Raw genomic sequence first — 25445 nt, 5'->3', positions numbered from 1 at the left:
TCGGCGAAGAATGTGTGCATGCAAACAGTGAGAGAAATGCACTTCACCTTCAAAATAAGACGGCATGCAGAGAGAGAGGAGGGACGGGAGGCCTGCGGGAGACTAGAGAGATGAGTTCAATCCTAAGAGACAAATCACCCGCTCCACCCTCCGCTGCTTGTCCTTGGAGCTCACACTGCAATACCCGCCCAACACACACACACGCACACTCACAAAATCTGTCACCCACTGTCCCTGAAATGCACACACGCACACGAATGCAAAAACATACCATCACCTCAGCCCGCTGTTATAAAGCACACAATCACGGTGAGGTCAGAGGGACTTGCTTTGTGAGCATGAAGTGAGACTGTGAGATTTAAGGTTGAAGCTTTTCGGTTTTGTATTGATATTGGTAAAGTGCTTACGCTGTTCTTCAGTCTCAGGACACAGATCATTTGAGACTCAAGCTCCCTTATCTAATAATGGTAATTATGAAGAGTCTTAGCAAGACGGGGCAACAAACACGGAGACGTTTAAGCAAAAACATCACGACTCAAAAAGTCTGCATAGGATATCACGAATAGACCAGTGGCGATTGCTCTAAGACAGCAAAGGAAGCTCAGCTTCCTCTAAAATGTCGTCAAATACGTGCTGTGTTGTATTTACATTTCAATACTAAACGAATGCAATTAGAACGGGTCACTGGTTTTTCAGAATCAGCCGTTTATCACGAATGACTGATCGTCTTACGTGATTTTACCTATTCCCGTAGCAGCCTCTGCGTTAAAAATCACTTGAAGCTTAGCTTCAACTGTACGGCACTGGGACGGCACAGAATAGGTCTTTCTCACTGTGGTGAGCTCAACGTTGATTGGACAAATTTAGCAAAATTATCACATTCAGGGAAGCTCAGCTTCTCTCTGAGTCAATGGGCTTCTGCATGATGAATAGAGGAACTGTCTGAAGGCAGAACCAGTTTTTGATCAGCAGCTTTGCATGAAGATACACGACAGAGGAGCCTTTTTTTCCTCAGTACTGTGTGGATATTGTCAAGTTGTTGTTTGCTATTTGCTCGGTGAGCCTATTTTTTTCCGTTTTACATGCACACTGTAAATAAAAACACTATTATAGCATTTCACTTTTACATAATGATCACATTTCCTTGTTCTAGTTGTTCGTTTGTATAAATAAATGAGCCTGAAATGAGTTTCCCCCGTTTCAAAGACCACCAACCGCCACTGGGAATAAACGGTGTTCAAATTGACTGATCTCGTAAACACAATGAACGACGACCCCATTTGAAAGTTGGAACTTTTGCCTTTTCCCCAGCTACGGGGCCCAGAAAGATTTCTATCAAACTTTCCTGTCCTGAGAATTTGGGGACAATATTTTCTTATTCATCCTATTTCTCTTTTCCCGCTTGCTCTCGAAAAAAAAAAAGTGGGCTAAATCAGGAATTGTTGTTAGGTGTGCTTGTGTAAGACCCATTGAGACATTGAATGTGATGCAGGGATTCTCAAACGCATTTCCCTTTTCTTGACTTGAAAGACAACTTTCGTGTTGCAAGAAGCAGTTCAAGTAAGGAGGACTCGAGTATGAGCACACCCAGTCAGGATGCATTGTAATGGTGACTTTGCAAATGCTAAGGCAGCACTTCTGTGACAATATAAACATTCTTAATGCACTAAGAACGCACACCGAGAACAGAACGGTCATCTTGTTGCACACGTTACAGCTCCGTCTTTGTAAAGGAACACGGTCGGTTCTCATTTGAAATGGCAAGGAGGTAATTATGATGCTGTTCGCTTTACCTTTGCTCAGCTTATCAAAATGATTCCCATCGCTGCATCTCGACGTTACAGGGCGTATACGTTTCCCACCTCCTTTACTGTCCCTGCTTTGTTTTTGTTTTTTGAAACTGCAGCCCTAATTGCAGTTCACCAGCAGAACAATCACACCAGGTGTACACACACACACACACACACACACACACACGAGTAGGAACACAAACACATTGCAACATCTTAATGTGGAGCACAAAGAAAAAGAGGAACACAGAGTGAGAGAGAAAGAGAGAGAGAGAGAGATGCCCTGAAAAGACAAGATGGATCTCTGGCTATTTTAATAGCAGTAATATGAGAAGACAGACACTCTTCCTAACAGACAGAAATAAATAGCGGCCTCTCCTTAATGTATACATTTGCATACATCGCAAACATGCAAGCCCTCATACATAATACATGTGCGTTATAGATACCTGTGTCTACAATTCATAGAGCTGCTACACCTGCTACAGAATGACTTACGGTTATAGCTTCTGTAGCACATCATGGAGGTGTTACTGTACATCTGCAGATGCAATTGTGCATTTACATCCGTCTCTTTGTGTCCATCACCCTCTTTGCGTGGGAGTGTGTGTGTGTGTGTGTGTGTGGGGGGGGAACCATACATCATGACCTTGGTAAATAGAGCAGATTTTGAAGGCAATATATTGGATGTTTTACTTAACAGTGTTGGTGGATATAGTATGTGCATGCATGCATTTGATGCGTGTTCGAGTGTGTGTGCACTTCTGATTGTCCGTGCAGTGCGTGACCGAAAGGACGTGTGTTGGACGGTGGTATTGGGTGGTAAGTGCACTGCGTTCAATCTCTCCCCCGAGGAGAGGTTGCGCTGTAGCGGACGGCGGTCTTCTAAGGTCAAACTCAACTTTCCTATCACACACACACACACGCTCGAGACGCTCTTTCCCAAACATGCAAACAAATTATTGCCTGTATTAAGTGCAATTTCAGCTCCACGCTTAAAAGCAACAGAGGCGGTTTCCGTTTCTGACCGGAGTCGAGGTTCGCCGATACGTAGAAGACGGCCCACACGCAGACAGTGCAGTGCTACTACTGTCACGGGCACTACTCGTAAATACAAAAGCAATTTTCTCCAAAAGGACCTTCAGCATAATGGAAGCACTCTAAATTTCTGTGCGAAACAACCCTACCCGAGCAATTGTCAATGAATGCAGTACATACTGCAAAACGTTGATACGTGTGCATGACGAACGGGCCTCTTGATGCAGAGTGTTGGGGTTTGATCGCTGCTTTTTTTCACATGGCAGAGTCAGCAACTGGGAATACTATTTGTAACTGGTTAGCACTCTTGGCTTTGCAGCAAGAGGATCCAGACAAAAGTGTGCCAACTATTATGAGTAGCCAATAATAACTTACCCTAATGAAGAAAATGCAAATGACAGATGACACCGTTACCACCATTATTGAATAAATAAAGATGGCTGCAGGCGCCAATTCACTTCTTTCCATTTCATGACAAAGCAAAAAAAAGGAACCCTAATGGTTTTGTGGAAACTATTACCGTCAAAAGGAGTGTGAAATTAAATATCACATAGATGCATGTTTTGATCCAGAGTGTACTGTACAGTTTGTCCTCCTCTTCTTTTTCTTTCTTCTCATCTTTTCTTTTCTTCCTGCCCCTTAAATTAAATGATCAATTCCCTTCCCTTTTTTTTTATTGCTCAATAAAATGATTCCCGTGTTCATTAATGAAACATCGCAATGGCGATTAATGCAGAAGTGATGCACCAGGTTATTACCTCGCGCACCAAAACACTGACAAAACTGACATTTTGCAACATTTTCACACAAACCGTTGCTGAAGGCAACGTTAATGTAACCTGAATTGTAAACCTAGCGCAAAGCACTGTGGAAAAAAAAACACACTAAAAACTGTGACAGCTCGAGCTGGTGAGACACAAGAGCCGTGTAGGAGGGAGATGTAATATGGAAGGACACTTTATTCTGAAATACTAAGATCTAAAGTCAACAATTTCAATCCCTGGGACAGAGGAGCTGGTAAACAAGCGAGCAGAAGTAACGGCTTGCTCTCTGGCTCATCGTAAAAAAAAAAGGAAGTGACACGACTGTCATTCCTTTCCATGAATGCAACAGGCGATTGTCAAACTAAAATGTAATCCCAATGAACGCGCACTGATATAGTGGACTAAATCAAAGTTGAGTGACTGCATAAATACACGGGTTGACTGTGGTAAGTTCGCCCCCTAAATATCTGTCACACTCTGGAATTAACAGACAAGCTGTGTTTAGGGAAATGGAACAAAATGATTATTACTCAAACAAAGATCACGCTTGACAGGTTACTTATATCAACTTGGCACAGTGCGTACTCTAGGTTCATACAGTAGCTCAAAAACACGCAGTAATTCAAATTTTTCAGCATCAAATGATATTACATAATTACAGGGTAACTGACTTAATTTGGAGTAAAGTGGAAAATGGGCTCTATCGAACTTTTCAGAGCACGGAAAATGCATTAGATTCATTTTAACTAATTAATCCATGCAAATCCTTTTCCGTCAGCAAATGTTGCATGTGTCACGCAAAGCGACTACGATTATGGCAAACGTGATTACGTGGCCGTGGCTCATTCTGAAAAGAGCGGAGACTTTTAAAAAAAAAACGAAAGATACATAAGAACTTAATTAATGAAGCCCTCTGCTAAGAATTCCTCTAAAGTTACCAGATTAGACCACTTCATTAGTGTCTGGGGGAACAACAGACACGAGACGAGAAAGGCCGAGCTCAGGGAGAGAGAAATCCAGACACGGAGAGAAAGTAAACGCTAAACTGCTTCGGTCGAGGATACTTTCGAGTCCGTAATTATAAAACAAAAAGAATGTAATTATTTTTCCAGAATGCCATTAAGTTCTGAGTGTCTAACAATTGTGATGGGTGACAATCTAATAGACCACAGATAGAAGCTGTGCATGGGTATTAATTGGTGTTTAGACCTAAGTGGCTTGTCTAAACACATCTATGCCCCTTCCTCAATGTGTCAGAACTGCCTGCACCGTGCAATTCTTACTGCTGGGAAGTGACACATCTGATGAGGGGTGTGCATGTTATGCTATCTGACAGCTTGAAGTAAGAATCTGGAGATATTGTGGAAAAAAAATGAAAAAAAACAGCTTTAGCCACTGTCACATTTCACACTATTTCCCAGGGTTCCTCAAACGGTTCTATTGATACTCGATCTGAATCTAGTTTTCTCACGTGCGCGTCAAGTGCCTGCACTATGAAAATGAGAAACGTTTCGAAGAATAAACAAGACCAGTAGCTGTTTTACTTCATATGACTTCTCTGATTAATGTCGAATTTGAAAAGCGGTGACTGGCCTTTGCTGCGTTAGAGGATGGTAAACAAAATAGAGAGGTATCTCACTCCAAATGACTTTTCACACAGAAAAAAAAGTCTACACAATAATGGATAACCACTTTGCACCTTGTTGCTTCTTTTCCCAGGGTGCAGGTGTGAACACGGCTTTATGGGAAATGAAACATTCAGTGACTAACTCCTGTGGGACAGCTACAGTGATGAGTTAAAATGTCTGGACTCCTAATGGAAGGTTTGGTCATGAGAACAAACCAAAGAAGGTTTTTTTTTTTTTTTTTTCCTCCTGAGCTCACACAGTCATTTTCGTTTCCTGCTACTCAGCCAAAAATCTGATTCAAGACGCTTACTGCTCTGATTGAAATCATAAATCCTCTTTATTCATTTCCTCCATATTCGTTGTGGAAGATCTATGGGGGGGAACAAACAGTACTCGAAAGCTCAGTAATGTATAAAACAATATGCGGGAACATTTAGAGTAAAGCCTCTTTCCCACTGAAATGAGCAGGTAGACCTGGGATTTGTGTAACAAGGGTAAACACAATCCAGTGGATGATCTGTGGTGAGAGGTTTTTTTTCATGCCTGCATCACCTGTGCTTGAACTGAGACGTCACAGATGAAAGCAGAAGATGCAAAAAAAGAAAAACCATATAACTATTTCTCTTCAGTCAAAATATCAGTCTAAAGTTTAAAAAAAAGTTCCATACAGACATGATGTGTCTATTATATGGGCTTTAATGAATACAACGTGGCATCAAAAATATGGTTTAGTCTAGCCTCTCAAAGCTCCTTTTCACTACCATTTATTTATTTACACCCACTCACTCAAATACAGTTTGACACTATTAACTTCTTTTGATGACCCGAAGAGAGCATAAATGGAGGTGTGAATGAAGCTGTACTCACAGCACCCTCCGCTGGACAACTTGATGCCTACTTAAAACAGTCTGATGTGCTTGTAGACTCCAAATGTTGAACTTAAATGGGTTTTTAAGGTTTAAGGTTTGAATGGAAATCCACTTTTTGGATTTAAAAAAAACAGTCCTAATGGCTAACAGAGCTGCTATCCAAATGGCTGGGGGATGAAATTACACAAGGAGGAAATTTGACCTGGGAATGAATAACGATTAAAAACATACCCGCTGTTAAACCTGGGTTTAAACTGTTTATTTATTTATTTTACCAGTGGTGAGGAAGTATTTAGTCTAACAAAGTGATGTAGCTGGTAGAAATAGACAGATTAGAGGTTAAGTTGTTTGACTGTGACAGATGTGATGGTGTAGGAGGTTACATTTGCCTCCAACCCCAATACTCTGATCAGCATTTGACCCACGACCCAGCTTGACCCAGCGGTCTACTTGTAATTGTGACAAGGCACATATGGTGGATAATTATTCTGAATAATCTGTTGTCATGGTGATGCCCGACCCCTATGGCCAGCGATGCGCCCTCTCTTCATGTCCAGCCCTGTGGTTTCAGGCGTTTTTTCGCCTCTTTGGCCTCTTAAAGTGCTGGGGATTAGAGATGTACTGTACATTATCACTTTAATCTCCTCTTTAACCCCTTCAATCAGCCCCACGGCCCCTGCAGTGAGCAGAGACACCGCCACTCTGCTGAGCTCCACATGGCCGTGGACAGACGTATGTTGTATTTTATGAAAAGTGATATGAAAATCAGACTTCATTTGATCTGAAGGGCTCTCCCATCTCAGTAATCCACTTCAATCCTCGACTCCATCAGGCCTCGAAGTGTACGCCCATGATATAAATACACCAAAGCTACTATTGAGCTCTGTCCCCGTCTGACAGTCATTTTTCTAAAATGGATAAACAAGCCTCACACTCCTGAGATATATAAAATGGGAAACAAAAATTTACTGGTGAGACTTCCCTGCAGATTCCCCCTCGAGCTGCCTGAGCATGAAATATGTATTTGCTCTGAATCATAATTGAAAGGCAAAAGCAAGATAATTTGTTTTGACTCAAAAAAAAAAAAAAAAAAAATGTAGAAGAATGGAAGTGACTCATATCGGTAACAGCAAAAAGCTGTTATAATATGTAGCGAGTAAGCATGGCCACATTAATTTGCTAATAGTTTTGTTTAGAAAACAGAATCAGGAGCACATTTCTTTTATTAAGCTGTGTTAAAGGTGCATTATGGGATAAATCTAAAGCAACTGGCCATAAAATCCTCCTAATATGTCACAGAGACTCAGAAAATAATGTTCATATAACATATTGAACACAGCAACAACAACAGTACAGCCAAAATATTTGCATTAAAAAAATATTTTGCAGACTGCAAATCATGTTTATGTTTTGAAATCATGTGGCGCTACCTACCGCCATATACCAATCATTGCAGTCAGAGTGTCAGCTGCCGAGCAACCACGGGTTGCCAGTTACGTCGGAAAATGAAACCTAAAAGACTTTGGTATTTTGAATTTGAATGTAGTAACCGTTTTTGGCCGCATTCTTACATATGGCACCTTTAATTCAAAGAATCATGAATATAAGTAGTTATTTTAGCAGATCATGCAGAAGACAGGAGAATGACAAAATACTCAGAGGACACTGCAAACATACCACAGCTCCTGTAAAGTAAGAACTACGTTATCATCATTTTCTCCGCTCATCTTCCTGATGACAGACAGTACGTTGACCCTTGAGGTGAACATCAGCCAATCACAATAAAGGTTCGGCACGCAAAGATTCCATCTCTTTGCTTGCTCCCCCCCCCACCCCCCCACCCTTCACCTCTCATCCCTAACTTGTCACCGGCCCTTCATCCTTTCTCTCCACACATCTACTCCCTTTGACCACCTTGCCCTGCAGTGCTAAAGAGTTTCTCTCTTCATTTTCAACACATTTGCAATAAATCAATGTGAGCTGAGGGGCTGTAGGAATAGTGTGAGTCTGATTGATTTCTTGTGTTAGCACATGACAGAAGCCTGTGAGGAGCTACCAGATCTCACTCCCCACAGTGAGACACACACACACACAGAGAGAGAGCACACATTTAGTGTGAGTGGGTGGATTATGGAAAGACACTGTATAAAGTGAACCAAGCTTAGGAGCAGTTTGCAAGTGATTATGTGACAGGAATTGTTTCCACCTCGTCACAAATCCAATCTTGTTAAGAAAAAAAATGAGACTTTCTGCCTCAGTTTCCCCCCCCAAATAAGTTCTCTGACTCTCTGTAGTCCATTTCCCCATCTCTTACTAACTTCATCTATTAGTCATCGCAGCTGTAAGGAAGATCCGACTAAAGGTGGCAGACGAATGGTTGAGACGCGGTGCAGTTTCAGACAGGCTTTATAAGAGCTTTTACAATACCAGACACTCTCAGGCTGGAACAATAAGTCGCTAATTACCTGTCAACTTAGCCAGAAAATATCCGTCTAAGATTTACAATTCAAGTAGGCGTCCAAATAGTCTGTGGCATTGCGCTATATTTGAGCCCCTGCTTCCAATGTGAATCCAAGCGCCATTTAAAACGTGTGCGATCACACCGTGTGCAACTCATCGCCTGAACAAGATTTACATTCAAAGTCAATACGGAGACACGGATTGATACATATTCTGCGTCAGTCCTATCATGAGGATCGACTCGCCTGAATAATGTGACGAAAAATCTGCGGACACGCACATTTCTTGTAGTTCTCGTTTGCTCAAGTTGAAATAATTGTCTGGAAAAAAAAAATTGTTTGATTTTATGTCATGAAATCGAGTCATCATTAAGATTCTTCCAACATCCCGATGTTGCCCAGGTGAAGAGGGATAGGACTTGTACTACACTCTCAGTTATAGAAGTGCTAAGTAAGACCATATAAGGTTCTTCGGCTTGTCCTCATAGGAACCCTTAGTGTTACCAAGAACCCTTTTAAAACCCTTTATTCAGGAAAGGGGTTTTAAAGGGTTCTCTGGATCAAAATGGTTTTTACTGGAACCATTGGTGCTACGAAGAACCCTTGAAAAACAAATGGTACCAGAAAGAACCTCAGCCCAAGTAGAATAACACTTTTGGAACCCTTATTTCTAAGAGTGTACCATGGCGGTTATAAAAAAATCAGTGTGTCACTAGACCTAAGCTGTTGGTTGTCATATTGGTTAATTGTGACATTAGCCACAGGCAGGTAGTAAACAAATGTGGTCCTGCAGCACAAATTGCACCAGCAGAGCAACAACACAAAATGGCCTCAAATTTAGCGTCGTCATGACACTAAATGTCACATTAACACCAATGTGACATTTAGATTTATCTTGACAACTGATGCAGCCAGAAATAAAATAAAATGAAATTATGAAAGCACCAGAACATTGAAATAATTGCTTACAATGAATAGAAATGACTATTGAGCTATGACTGATTAATACAGGAACTACTAGACTTGGAAATATTGTCTTTGGACAACATGCCAGTGGACACAATAACAACTTATGCACATTTAATGCATGACAACTAGTCACTGTGTTCATTTGAATGATTCAAATATTATCACTGTGTCAACCGTATGAATCCTCCCTAAGCTAGTTCAGACACAGAGTAAAAAGTCAGGGAAGCTGAGCTGGGATTCAGCTAAATAAACTGATAATTAGCAGATATTAAGGACAACAAACATATAAATCAAGCATGTTCAAAGTCCAGATTGGCCCGCAGTCAGATTTCATAATGTATTATTATTCATAAGTTCATGTACACAAATAACGATATGACTGGAGTTGTGCTTTGAAACCAGAGTCTAGGATTCAAATGCTGGCTGTAACGTACAGATATAAATGCACATTAATTATTAAAGAGTGTGTTTATTGTATTCAACTTTTGAATAAAGTTTGCCTCAAACTGTTGGTGTTTATGTACCTGTATATATTATAAATCTTTTATTATTCATATTATCAAAACATATGTTTGGACAGCCCTGATATAAACTCTGGTGGTAGACATAGAACAATTATAAATCCCAGTTATAAATGATGCAATTAGCAAAGTGCAAAGGCTGCATCTTAGGCCGTACTCTATGAAGCACATCTGGCCAAAGGTCTATACTTAACTATCAATTAAAAATGTTTCATTCTTGCAGTGAAATGTATTTCTTCATATTATCCTTTATGGTTCTGCTCCGTAACGTTTCATACCGACAATGCAGTGACCATTAAACCGGTGCTCGACTTAAGAATTATATTGCAAATCAAATTGCGACTCACAATATCCGGTCCACTGGTCCACTGTTGGGTATAATTCTCACAGCCCTATACTCTTTCGCCACACGTTTGCATAGAAAAGCACTGCGAGTGCACTTGTTCTCTCACTTGCTGGGGACTACAGATGTCACCAGAGTAGTCAAGTAGGGGGCAAACCACAGAACTCAGACTGCTTAGGGGGCGACTGAATCTGCATTTTTTTAAGTTAAAAAAAAAGTCACTACTAGAGGTCAGCTTGTGGTTTCGTGTGAGGTGTCGGCAGAATAAACAATGCAGCTCTTACTGTAGATTGTATGCGAATCCCTAAATAAATCATGTGTTATTTTGGGACTGAGGCTTCACACTGTCGCTACACTGCCCCTATTGTTCAAGCAGGTATTGCATCGTGTGGACACATTAAAGCTCACATAGAGTGGTCCTGTTGCACATATATGTTAGTTATGGAGGTCTACTTACATACATTAACTTGTTTTTATGGTCAAAAACCTCCTAGTTGCTGTAAACGAGCCGATAGAAATCCTCTTTTCTGACGCTGTTCCCCAGCCGCGATATTTCGGACTCAACTCTCACCCCCCAGAAGACGGACCGTGTTGTGATTGACCAGCCAGCGTAGAGGCTTCCAAACTGTCTTGTGATTGGCCAGTACCCGGAGGTGACATATTCAGCACACCCTTGGGCTTCTTAAACAAGGTAAGGATGCAGATACACACTAAAAAACAGTGTTAATTGGAACTTCCGGTCTAGGTCCACTTTAATTACTGAGGATGTGCACACAACTGACACATCAAATAAATACTAAAACACCTATTTCATATTATTATTTCTGGCCTATACACACACACTCAAAATGCTCAGTCATTTTTGTTTGCCTTTATATCTTGTACAGTACATCCATATCTGCATCATTATGTATGGTTTAAGTGTTAAACTGAAGAGTATGTGTGTCTCGTGCTTGCAGAGAAGCATCTGCATGTGCGACTGTTCCTCTGAGGGAATATGTCCCGTTCGCCACACGTCGGCAGGTTCCACAACATCAGCAGAAACTACTGGTCCGCAGTACTCTACATTTCCATATCCAATCTCGTTCAGACTAAGGTATTGCAGAGTGGTGCAAAAAAAAAAAAAAAAAATCTCACCAGAGGAAACAAGACAAACCAAATGTAGTAAATATGTTGTCGACTGCAGCCACAGCATTGGCGCAAAAAACTGCCCTGAAATGAGATGCAAGTTGAAACGTGCAGAAAACATAATGTTTCTTTTTTCTGCTCATGAAAAACACAAAGCAGATGGTGTTTGACAGAGCCACTTCCAACAGTTCTGATTAGATGGATTTTTTTTAAGTGGGTCATGAAAAACAAAATGTTTCTTTTCTAAAAAATAAAATAAATTCCAGCTATGAGAGCAAGGGGGTAGAATTCATCTTCAGCATTGATTCTTCAACTGTTTTTGTTGTTGATTGATTTGAAGTTTGAATCATTTAAAGGCAAGTGTTTTTGGAATAACAACAAGCTCTGGGAGTGAGACCGACAATTCTCACATATTTAAAAAGTGCCACTTTCCCCCCCGAGCGCATCTGAATAATGACACACAGACTGCCAGATTGAATTTTTGATGACGATTAAATAATGGATGTTAGTGGATCAGTCTGTCAATGTATTAGACATGACTTTGTCAAAAAGAGGACCTACAATGAATTCATGGATCTCTTTTCGCCTCATTTGCCATCAGACCTTTTTGTTTTTCTCCTCCTATCGCTCACCCTATCAAACTTCCATGTAGCTCTCTTCTCATCTCGCCGGTCACAAAATATCTAAGGTTTTATTTCAGCGGAGTAAATGCACTGCACTTTTGAGCGCAGCCTAGTATTTGCGTCGACTACACTGAAGATTCATGCTCCGTGGCTTCATTTTTGCCAATATTTACCATGGAAGATTTAGGTATCATTACATTACATTTTTCACGGTGTGGCTTGTTAAAAGCGAAGCTCATTCCCAGGAGCTTAGAATACATCTGTAAAATGATGCGGTCATTAGCTTTTTCTGATACATTTCGCAGAATATGTCACTGGGTAATTAGGAAAATCTCTGCCTGTTTGCATCTAAATTAAGAATACTTTCTAACACGGATAGCAGCTTTCATTCTTCTTGGCAATTAATGTTGCTAATAACCTCAAGCGACCCTGATGTTGCCTGGTTCATAATGATGCCATTATGTTTTTTTTTTCCCGCCTGTTAGCTTAAGCAAGTCATTAGCAGGTAGCCAGTTTTCAGGTGAAATGGCTCCATTTGGCTCACAGAAGAGCCAATAATGTGATTTTGGAGAAAACACAAAGCAGAAGTGAGCAATGTTGCTAAATCACAGCCACTTAAATAGATATAAAGGCCTCATGTACGCTAAGGCTCAACATTGGCATTAGTGTTTTTACAATTAGCTGTGGTTCACTGCAGGGCATTGTCTGTACTGCAACCGTTTCCAGAGCTGTTGTGTGTTCAAGTGCTTCACGTTGAGTAACAATTACATTCTCCTCCTCCTCACTCTGCCCTGTTATATTCTTCTGCTCCAGATGCAGAGGCCAGGGTAGATTGATGGTTTGATTAAACTCCTCAATTTATCATAAATTATTCACTGGATTTTCAGACTCTAATTAAATTCCCTATTATTTACTGTTCGGTCTGCATTTTTTAGGCAGGCACATAACCCATCACAAATTGTGCTCATCTTGTGTGTGTGTATCTGCAATTTCGTGTGTATTTACGAGTATATGTGAGGTCAGATGAGACAAATGGCACTTTTCCATTACACAGTTCTAAAACAACTCGGCTCAAGTCGACTCGACCTTTTCTAATTTTCCATTAGGGATATTACCTGGTATCTCGGTGCTTTTTTTTGGTACCTGCTCTGGCGAGGTCAACAGACTGGCAGCCACTGATTGGCAGAGCTGCTCGACACAAGAATCAAAAAACAAACAATGCCAAACAGTAGAGCAGTTCAAAAGACTTAAACATCCATTGAAAACATGCGTTAATCTTCAACATTTAGCAAGGTGTATTTAACGATAGCACTGTCGAAATCCGGCAACCGTGATCCGAATCACAACCCATTCAGCCATATTTTTTTTCTGCGATCCGGTCATGCAGCAAGTACGGAGCAATTTGGACTTACACATCTTTTAGATCAACTAAGGGCGCGTTTACACCTTTTGTTCGATTGCTTTGGTCTGCACCAGTCAGAAAATGCTACAATGTAGTAAACAGGTGTGGGTACGGTTTGCTTTCACATATGCATAGTTCTAAACGAACCAAAATAGACCACTCAGTTCATCGGCACCAGACTTCGGTGCAAAACTGCAGCACTGAGGTTCTGCGCCCGGTGGAAATTCCGCATAATCCCGTATCTTATCTCATACCCACAATGCAGTCCCATTTGGTTTGGTTGCTTTCACACCAGAGGCACCATACCAAAGTAGAGCAGCTATCAACGAGTAGATGGTAGAAGGTTGATTTGGTGATCACCAAAGTGCAGAGATTAGATTCACACCTACGCAAGCGAACCGAACCAAGGGACCAAACACGTTTCGCGCACACCAAATGCTATAGGGGGTGAAATCACCCTAATTCTAATGATTCATTTTACACCTAAAAATAACTTCTTTGCTGGTCACTAGTTTGTGTGCGTTGCGCATAAATCGACGTCACAGCAGTATCTTGCAGCCGTGCTATGACGAACACACCCACGTTGAGGCGGTACTATATGTAATTAAAATGACGTGCATGATACCAAATCGAGTAGAGCAGAGCCGAGTAGTGGTGGAACTGTATAATGGAAAAGCGGCATTAAAATAGGAAAGGGAATAACATTTTTTTTTTTTTGGCAAGTAGGTCATTCACTAACGGCAGCAGCTTCCAATAAAACAATAAGGGAAAATAGTGCGATACAATGTGTTCCATTGTTAACACTAAAAAAAAAAAGTTAAATATTGATCAGTAATATTAATGAAATACTAAAAATTTCAGGGTAAATTTTATTCCATTGGGCATTTTAGAAGGAAATCTGACAACATTAATGACAGTTGAATTCAAGTAGTCACGTGAAAGTGACAGTGAGTCAGCTTTCTCGCCGAGTTCTGAACTGAACTCAGCCGTCATCAACTTTTTAACAGTCTTTTTTTCATATTTGACTCAGAAGCCAAAATCAATCTTTAATCATCCGACAGTCATTGCAATAATTATAGATCAACCGATTTGAAAACTTTCGTTGTAATGACCTTTTTTGGCCATGCCACCCAGCCCCCAACCGCCATCCCACATCTCAATTTAATCACGACTGAAGTGAGGCTCTTTAAGTCCTGGACTGGAATCTCCACGAGTAAATTGGACATGTCTCACTGGAGATATGAAGATAGTCTCCAATCAGTCAGTAGAATGGCCCCGGCTAGTTGTCCATCAATGTGACTCTAAGTCTGTAACACGTGTCTCTCACACTGCACCTCTTTTCCCAACGCACTCTCTCTCTCCTGAGCTTGGCACACCGCTCATTTGCCTCTTACACGCAATTTCCAATGCATTTTTAATGACGACTTAAATGGAAAGTGAGCGATAAATTGCAGAATGGTGATATTGCCTAAGGGTATTAAAGAGTTTGGGGAATATATTGGGGGAACTTATACATTTATCTTTACTTTACTTTGAGCGTTTTTTTTTAATTTAACATCCTCGTAATTCTCTCCTCCCAAAAAGTTATACAGTCAAGTGGGGACACGTGTCTCGTCTCCATAACTCCAGGTGACATTACAATGGCTTGCATTAATTTGCTGGGGGACTTAACTCTATAACCAATAATCGTAAAATACACACAACTTAGCCCAACCTTAGCCCAAGTAACCTGACCTTACATTTACTGACTGACATTACGGGGACACGTAGTTGTTTTGTGACTCTGTAAACAGATTAAGGTCCCGACAACATGAGTAATTCCTGGACACCATACACACAGACACAGAGAGAGAGAGACTGAGATGCACGACGGGGTTAGATTCCTGCAAATAGAAACCTAATGCCTTAGCTCACCCGGTCTCCCTCTCTCCCTCACACACTTTTAGCTCTTCCACTGTGAAACCCTGCCCATCAGGTCAGCTTGCTGACACATCTGTCAATACATGCCTTGGGAGGAAGAGTATAACCTTGCCCTGCAGTGCTTTCCTAATGTTCCCTACTCAGCTTTACTTTCTTCTCATTAATTTAAAGACACAAAGACACACAAAGGAGCCTCCGGCATCATTGTTCGCTCACACATTCTGTAAAATGTGCACACGTACTGTGAACATGCGTACAAATACGAACGCATTGATCCTAAAGCATGTGCCAGTGCATGAAATCAGGGGCCAAAAAAAATGAAGACTTATGAATACATTTCTTACAAGTACTGTCTCTTGCAGCTGTTGTTTTGGATGTGAGTCAGCCCTCAGTGATGCTTTGGGGTTTCTGTGATGAGGCTTGCAACTGATGCAGGAGTCAGAAGTGGAAGAGGACTGCCTTCCCTCCACTAACAACGTGTGGTATATCTGTTAACAATTCTTTGTTGGAGGCATGAGGGGTTTTTGAGCAGCTGGAATATATCTGCGTCATCTCACAAAGGTACATGTGCCCCCAGCTAGGCTGCTGTCTGCTCCACACTGATCTGAGACCTACTGTGATTCATACTTTTCCAACCCTCTCACGTCCTTTATACTCGGGGTGACTCTTTTATTTTCTCTGCTCTTGTCTCTCATGTTTATTCTTTTGCTTTTCTTCCAACTCCAGCTTTTCACTCTTCCTCTTGTCCTCACCCTCCCTCTGCCTTGTTTTCTCTCAAGGCCTCCTGGTCACCCTTGTACCACCAGATATCCGATATTGAAATATCCTGCGCCTTCATGTCAGCAAGAGATACAGAATGAGAGACAATTTGAAAAAAAAAAAAAAAAAAAAGACACAGGGTCAGATAACAAAGGCAGATAGAGGATGAGCAAGGCCAGGAGCACACAGGACAGCTGCTGTCATTTGTAACCTTCACACCGCTGACGTACCCAGCCTCACCGGGCTACTGTACACAAAATGGCTCCATCTGCCTGCAGCAGAAAAAACCCTAAACAAAATAACACGCTGCTCCATTAAGGCACGTAATCACTCGGTATGTAAAAGCACTCTTCACTTACATAACGACAGTAAAAAGGCTCGTTATCACTTTGATCCACCGACACACACTCACTCACTCACTCCTCTCACACATTCATACCTTTACTCTAACAATAGGACCGCACTTCTCTGAACACTTGTGCGCCGATTCTGCTACTGGACAAGAGCAAAAGCGATTGGTTTCAGCCTATGCGGTATTCGATGTGTCCAAAGATGAAAAACAATATGATTAAAAGGATTAAAAAAAAAAAAGAAAAAGCATCTCTGTGTGAGAAACAAACATGTCCACTGAAGATGGAAAACACATCACCTCGAGGCTCTGAAATTCATTACAGAGCATGTCAATATAAAGGCGTGTTGCTATGAAGAGCAGACCCAAAGTGAAATCAATGACACAGAGATATTATTATTATTTTTTGTTTGATGGACTGAACAGTTCCCTCAACTCTCAACCTCCTCCATAAGCCCAATTTATACTCCTGCGCAAAGTGCTCTACGCCACAAAATATTTTTTAGGTGTCCGTCAAAGGACAATGGAGACGGCAAGGACTGCGGTTGGTGCCCTGATGATTAACCCTTTAAGGTACTACTCAATCATTTGGTCGACCACACTTTAAGTCACTATATCTCATTGAAAAATGCATCAAGCTAAACTCACTAAACCTTAATGTGACTTGTTGTGAATGTTGTACTTCATGAATTATGCAAACCAGGTTCATTATGAACAGACGTCTCAACCGTTATGTAGAGGCCTGTATCTGAAATACTGCAACGTATATATATTTATCTATTGATTGTCATTATGGTTATCATAAGTATATAAAAAAATAAAAAATACAAATAATAATTTTTCCTTCTTCTTGGTGCGTACCTTAAAGGTACAATGTGTAGTATTTAAGGGTTTATATAACCCAAAATCCACTTTTTTATACATATTATGTGCTCCTGCATTGTCTAGTCGCTGTATAATAGTTTTTGTTTCATTTTCGTAGTGTTTCAAAAAGTCATGTTAAATAACATGACCGCGGACCGCGGTTGCATAGCCACTGTTAGCAGCGAGACGCCATGTTTCTACCGGAGCCTGTAAGGACAAACGCGAGAGAACAAAACAAGCGTCTCTTTACTTGTATCGGAAGTCCCGCCTCCTCTCTCTCCGCTTCGTCTGCTACGGCCGCGGTAGCTCTCCCTCTCCCTCGCCTCACGAACCTCATCTGCTGACACGGAGAAAGACAACGAGGACGACATTTGACCAGCTGCGGATACCGTAGCGCTCAGGGAAGGGAGGGGGTGAGCAGAGCAGCAGGTCTTTGTTGTAAATTTCAGCCTCTCCTCTAGATGGCACTATAAACTACTTATTTCCCCTTTAAAGGGTTAATAGGTTCATCAAATTTGCCAGCCGACATTCGGAAGTACCTGAAGTGGTTTTCTTCGTCCATGTCCCTCATCGGTCCAATAAGACTGTTAAATTCGCCTGCCATCACTCTCGGTACATTTAGCGGACGTACATACCACCTCCGGACACGTCTCCTCAGTCTTTCACGTCTTCATTTTTGTATCAAAAGTATCTGTGTTTCAATGTTATTCAGCTGCAACAACAACAACAACAACAACAAGTCTTTCTTCCTCGGACGCCATTGCTCCCTGTAGCCAGAAGCACAACAAACCTTGCGTAGTGACCCCTACTGATCGGGAAGGAAACTGCAGTGCGTATCCGGCACCACGACGGAGAACTATGAGGGCTCGAGGGGTCTCCGTGGTTACGCAGTTGGATAAGGCATTACGCAGTTGTCGAAGTATAATGTGGCCTTTACACAAACTGGCAGAGTAGTTCATAATCACACATGAAGCGACTCGCTCTCATATACCAAACTCAGGTTTTATACTTTTGCATAAACTGTAAGTTAGCGATGTTGCGAAACAAACGTACATTTTGGCATAATGGCAAAAATAGTGAACGAGAACATTAGCTCCTCAGTAAAATGTTTACCTACACTAATAATAATGGTTTTCCCTTAGACTTGCGTTCAAAGAGAGGTCCCCCTGGTGGCTAGCTGCTATTTATGTTCAACATCCAATTTGAATAATATTATAGACTCTCCAAGTATAGAGTCGCTGGAAGTACAAATAAAACACACTAAAGGCAAACACACACACGCACATATATACACACAGAACAACTTTGTCCTCCTGTCAGAAACTTACATTACCAGCGTTGAAGACATTATGTGCCAGGAATCCTCTTGTGAATTGTCTTTAGAGAAGAAGACACCACCCACATAAACTGAGAAAAAAACAGCACTATGAAAAACAAAAGAAGAAGAAAAAACGCACCGATTTTCCTCATGCTGAACTGAGAAAATAATATTGCATATAGTATATATATATATATATATCAATGCAACTTCAAGCTTCGTGAAATCTGGCAAATTGATTCTGTGACTCAAACTTTTCGCTGGTGGGTGTTTCCTTGATGACACCCAGAGCCGTGCAGGAGAGACAGAAATGTGAAGTTTTCTGAGAGTTTCTCTGCTGCCACAGCAGGAACCCCCCCCCCCCCCCCACAGGGAAATTACAGGCCCAGTGAACCAGGGAACTCTCTCTCTCTCTTTTGCTTCGTGCTCTGCTTCAGTCCACACTGGCACCTATACCTCCAGCTAGCTCAGCGGGTTCATTAGTTTGACAAGGGAATCCATAGAACGAGAGAGTCCACATCCACACATAACAAATATACAACACATCCATTCAGTCTGCACTCTCAACACACTACTGTGGTGTTTTCCCATTAGGGACCAGGACCTGGTACCCTGTGAGTGTGGTGAGCCGATGCTAAAATTTGACATCAACAGACTGGCGGCCACTGATTGGTCAAGAGCAATGTCGTGCAGTCGTGCTATGACGAACCCGCCCACATTGAGAAGGTACTATGAAGTCCTGGAAAACAGTGGCGATTACTCTAAGACACCAAGGGAAGCTCAGCTTCCTCTAAAATATGTTCAACTATGTACCGCGTTGTATTTATATTTCAACACTAAATGTGCGCTAGGACGCAATTAGAGCGTGCCGCTAGTTTGTTCAGAATCAGGTGTTTATCACGGAGGTCGGATCGGCTTGGGCGATTTTCCACATTCCCGTAGCAGCCTCCGCATTAAAACCCCTTGAAGAATAGTTGTTGTTTTTTTCCACTGCTGTGAGCTCGACTGTCATTGGACAAATCCGGAGTAATTGTCACTTCCAGGGAAGCTCAGCTTTACAGAAACGTACACAACAGCAGAGCCTTTTCTGCCGCAGTCCTCTGAAATTTTGACAAACAGCTGGTCGTCGTGCGTTATTGGCTCAGCCATATAGCCCATTTTTATTTGTACATATACACTGTGAATAAAAACACATTGATAGCATTTCAGTTTTACATAATTGTCATGGTTCCTTGTTCTTGTTGTTCTTTTGTAGAATTTATGTATACATAACTGGGCCTGAAATGAGCTTCCCCTGTGACAAAGACCAGCAACCGCCACTGCACCCAAACCAAGTAGAGTCAGGCCAAGTAGTGCTGGAACTGTATAATAGAAAAGTGCCATATTGTACTGCGACCCAAAAGCTATTTCAAGTTGAAGTGCCGCCTAGAACTAACAAAAAAGACTTTAGACGTTGCTAGAATGTTAGACATTTAAGACATTTAAAAAATAATACATTTAAACCCATTTTCTAATGGGCAAAGTACGATGTACGATGGTGGCTGCAGAGTTCAGATATAATTTAGCAATTTTCTCAGATACGGGACATCATTTTGCCAAATACAATATTAAATACTAAAGGCAGAACTGTTTTTATTTTTGCTGGTTGTGTTTTCAGAAAATGAAGAGCAGTGAAATACCACTGAAACATTCAATATGTGTTCGGTATCATTTGAGTTGCAAATTACTAGTCAATACTACAATTAGTGGCAAACTATTATGCTGGGAAAAAAAACAAGGTCATTTTAAATGCAATGATTGGTCAATGCCAAGTTTATCGCATTTCGTAAGGACTACGTTTTCCTAATAAACTGAAAATTACCGTTTTTGCAGCTAAATGCCATTAACAAACAGGCAAGAGGCAGTTTACATTGATATCTGTCCTCGGGGAAATGCAGTAGACTTTTAGGGGTTCAATAACATAGTATATGACTTCATGAGCAACAGTATAAAACAAGTTGAACGAGGTCACAGCGACCTTGACGTTTGACTATACCGAACTAATTATTTAAATTCAAAATAAATGTTTACACCAAATTCAAAAAGAAATAAACAAGTACATTCAAAGGGAAATGTGTTCCAGCTGTTTAAGCAGGCGAACGACCTGGCAATCTACAATCAGTATCACACATATACTTTCTGGCACAGAAAAACTTTATTTTGTTGTCGTTTGAAATGACTTGTAGAAAGATGCGTACGGATGATCAAGCACAGTGCTTTGTGTGGATGTCAGATAGTATTAAAGTGAGTAGGTATAGACTGAAGTGGCAACCTGTCTTAGCGTCACCCGTGAGTATCTGCACTCCCATTCTGAAGCCTCCAGGACTGCAAATTAGCTGGCGCCGTGTTGACGCTTTGCAGCCGCAGGTTCGGAGGTGTCACAGTCGCTCCCGTGTCCCCTCACAGTTGCCGTACGTTAGCGTCGTTTTTCCTCTAAATGGGAAAAAACTGACATCGTGTGCTATTGGAGAAGTTCTGAAAGTAGTGATTTACTGACATAAATCAAGTGGGAAGTTTTCTCATTTACCCATTGACTTCCATTCAAATCATTATCCTCTAGTGGCTATTTTATATATTCTCATTTCCTAGTTGGCTTCAGGGAGAACCCCAAGGACTGCATACATGTTTTTACGTACGGTCTGCGATTAAGTCCAAGCGGAGATTTTATTTTTTTATAGTTATGCGATTTACTCATTGATTTATTTGTGTGGTTTTGATGTGTTTATGTTGGTTTGTGGTTCTGAAATGAAGCTTGGGGCATACAAATACACAGCTCGCTTTGTCTATCGCTGTGTTGTGTTTACCTTTCACTTCTTTGGAAAAGTTTGGGGTTCTCAGAGTGATATTGATTACACCTAACCAGAGTGGGCAACCCACTGGGCCTCACTGACTTCTCTGCTATACTACACTATACCATACTATACTTTATGTGTGTGTGTGTGTGTCAAAGTGAAATCCTTAAACCGGGACAAAACAACAAATTGTTTAAACGCGGTTTGAGGCTGATTTAGGAAAGATACCATGGAAACAGATATAGCAAACAGCCCTATAAGAAATCTTGTTGGCATCCCTCCAGAAAATCAATATCTGTGCTTTTACTGCACAATATTGCATCCCCTGTTCTTTGCGTTTCCTTTGTGAGCTCACACACCGTCTCCTGAGTGAGAAGAGCTAAGAACATTTTTATGCCCCTTCAGTTTTATATTCCTGCCGTTGCTAAGGCGATAAATTAGTGTCACATTTTTACACATACAAATGAGGCGCATATTCCACCATGTCTGGTCCCTGTTGCCTATATGATCCAGTGGATTTGGGTTTTTTTTTTATGGCTGATTTTAAGTGGCAGATGAATTTGTGTTTTACTCTAACTGGCCTCCATCTGTTATCAAATGGCACGGATGACAGCACACCTCCAGCAACAAATCAAACGCGCCGAGTTACCAGACGAATAGTGGGGGCATGTTTTGTAATATCAAAACAAACAGAGACCGCGAGAGATCTGTATTACCCCGCACCCTCTCCCCACCGAGTCTGAAATGACTGTGTCAATAACACAAGGCTGGAGATAAACGTTCAGAGTTACTGCTCTCCAGATTAGAGAGGAGACAGACGCGCACGCAAACAGAAGAGAAAATGTACGCGTGTCTGTGAGTGATAGTAAAACCACGAGTGTAGAGGAAGGAGACAGGTAGATGAGGGAGCACAGGGACAGAGAGAAGCATCAGCTACCTCCATTTCTATGCTCCAATATCCACTGATTCTTTCTAATCCAGGAGAATGGGAAATAATAATAATAATTTGCTTTTCATTGTTTGGACTTATTAGAGGCCAGATAGTGTGGAAAAAGCATCTAATACAAGCTCATTAGATGGCAATTTCTTCTGGCCAGTTTAGTAATAGGTGATGGATTTGGGTACAACATGACACACAGTAGAACACACGTGACTTTAGATGCACAATATGTCTTTGGTCAAAACAATAGCAGAAGACCTAGTTTAACAATGTCAGAAAGTAGCTTGGGATTTGTTTGTCTCTTTTGGTGGGTAGCGCTTGATGGGGGGAGCTTCAGCGGCAGCAAACGGGAATAAGCTGTAATGGTAAAGTGGATGATGTTAAATGACCAGCAAAATGTCACCTTGAGAATGAACTTAAAGGGTGGTGTAAAGGTGTTGCCTTATGTAAATAGAAGATACATAATCTCCTCTATTCTGTGTAGGAATCTTTCTGTAGACATGTTACATATCCTTAAAGCTCCACTGAGGAATTCTGGGGGATTCTGAGTAATAACCCCACCCCTTCCACTGAAAGTCCATATTCTTTTTAGCAGTACAATCCATTTCTGGAACTTTACATGGCTGCTTCTTGCCATTTTTAGCTATATTCCAAGTACTTGCTACACTTTCCATTGTGCTTCTGTCAACTGTGACGTCAAACACGTCACTTCCTGTGTGCAGCTGTAATGAGAAACAGAAAGGGGAGAATAGAGCTGAAGGGTTTGATCATTTTAGCTGTACTTAGTATTCGCATGACCTTTAAGTAAAAGAGGCCAAAACGCCTTTGTGAGCAGGAGGGCAAAATATTGGTGGTATCCTTTACATTACTGATCAGCTCCGTCTCCTATAGGTTACATGAGAATCAGCCAACTGCGATATCTGAAAGATTAACTGCAGCCTGTATTAATCAATAGGAATGTAATTTTAGAGAACTGAAACGCAGCACAGCCCAGTTCAAAGTGCCACTATAGAAATGACTCAGAGTGAGCCGTGAGATTACAAGACAGAAGGGCCAGATATCACCCGACACCTGCCAGGGCTTTGGAAATCTGTCACAGATGTCTCATATGTCTCAAACAAATGTCGTGGCAAAATCTTTTTTTTTTTTCTTCTTCTTCTTGTGTTTAGCCTGGAGTCAAATGACTGCACAGAGGTAACGCATCTTATACTCTCTGCGTTTGGAGTTTGGAACAGCAAATCAAAACTCATCACAATAAAAGTAAATCATGAGGCCATTTATGCTCCCTGCTGTTCCTCTTGTCACAACTGCTCATTGATGTGGACAAAAAAGCAAACTAATTAAAAGAGTAACATGTATGACTATGAACCACTCCAAGAAAGCCCCACCCCCCTGCAAAAAACGCCAAAAAAAAAACAAATGGATAAATAGTTCTGAACAAATTCTCATGAGCACCTTAAGCCTGTATTGGTATTTCACAGTGATGACGCACAAAAACCAAATCCATCCTCAGTCTCATTAGATGAAGGCACCGAGCTTTAACTGTGCCCAAGAAATCCGATTCCAGGGCAGAACCTGTTCCCCTGGTGGGCTGCCAATAACCCTCCACTGACCTTGTGAAAACACACAGACTATTCCCCAAAGTAAGCTCGCCTTGCCTGAAACAGCGCGGCACGTCCGCTCCTGTCTCCATCGTGTGCGGATGGACTCTGGTGTGTTGATAACACAAGTCTCAGTGGCACGCGTTTTTCAACATTGAAACAACACGCATGTGATTTCCATTGAAGCGCGGATTTGCATTGGTGATGCGGGCTTGAGCGTGTGGAGAGCACGCAGCCAAAGATGCGCAAATATTCTATTCCGCCTTTTCACACTCGCACTAATACCCCTGCCGTGATTTTTTTTTAGCGCCACTCTCCTCACTTCAACTGTTTGGAAGTGAAGTATTTGTGACAAACACGTTCAAGAAACCACTGGGGTTTGTGTGATGTGCAGTTGGAGTTTCGACGTTAAAGTGTCAGAGTTCATTTGCAGCTATATTATTGTCTCCACATTGCAGAGATTTGCGAGAGCCACACACCAACACCATCATCATCATCATCGCCAAACTCAACACTGCACCAACAGATGCACCACTCCTCACAAACACACCCAGCACAACGACAGGAGCGGTGTTAAGTAAGCAATATACCTGGTTTTTATGCCGAGTGCCATCTTCGAGTTCAGAAGAGCTGTTCATGGTTCCCCATCGGTCATTTACCATCCTACGGAGAATCTGCGCATCAGATCCGCCTGTGAGCTCCAGGCAAAGAGAGAATAAACCAGCGCCTTTTAAGTCTTGATCAGTGATTTAACCCTAATCCGTGGAAAAATCGGAGAAAAAAGGAAGGGAGACAACTATTTCTGCGGCTCCGCACTGCAAATTACGCACCAAAAATTAAACTTAAATTCCTTCTGAAAGTCTCATAAACATTTAGTCGTTAATTCCAATTAAAATACGCAAAAAAATAGTGTTTACAGGCTCCACGTACGCATCACAATTAGACTGAACTTGACAAAAATTAACCCTAAAATGATCCTGGGCAGCACCATGCGCAGTCCTTTTATTCCATAAAAAGAAATCGACTGAATCTTCCCTGGGCTCAGATTGCGAAGTGCAACCCGAGCTTTTAGTCCATCGTGTTTCTCAGAGAGTTTGAAGCGTCAGCTCAGCCCCAGACTGAGACCACTCCAAAAAAGACGGAACGGGATAGTGTCGCGTCCTTCTATTTCTCGTTTATACGGCGAAAAGATTCCAAAAAAAAAAAGAACCGGTGCCCAGGGGATTGACAAAGCCACTCCGACTTTGCGCCAGGTCGATCAGACTGTGTATTACAACACAGATGCCGACGTCGAGAAGACGGGTGCGAAGAGATTATAGTGCGCTCCGC

General features: G+C 41.5%; 1 protein-coding gene across 1 annotated transcript in view; it reads right to left on the bottom strand.

Annotated features, from left to right (window-relative positions):
- fibcd1b (fibrinogen C domain containing 1b) overlaps positions 1-24778 on the bottom strand; it is a gene marked incomplete at both ends in the record, with an annotated part of 112837 nt that extends 88059 nt beyond the window's left edge. Inside the window, one exon of the mRNA XM_083901989.1 lies at positions 24707-24778. Coding sequence (XP_083758115.1) covers positions 24707-24778 — 72 coding nt within the window. The remainder of the gene's footprint in view (positions 1-24706) is intronic.
- Between the last annotated feature and the right edge of the window lie 667 nt (positions 24779-25445).

The sequence above is a fragment of the Microchirus variegatus genome (genome assembly GCF_963457635.1).
Source record: "Microchirus variegatus genome assembly, chromosome: 1".
NCBI lineage: Eukaryota > Metazoa > Chordata > Actinopteri > Pleuronectiformes > Soleidae > Microchirus > Microchirus variegatus.
Note: the sequence above shows the minus strand (reverse complement) of the source record. Positions and strands in the feature narration are given on the sequence as shown.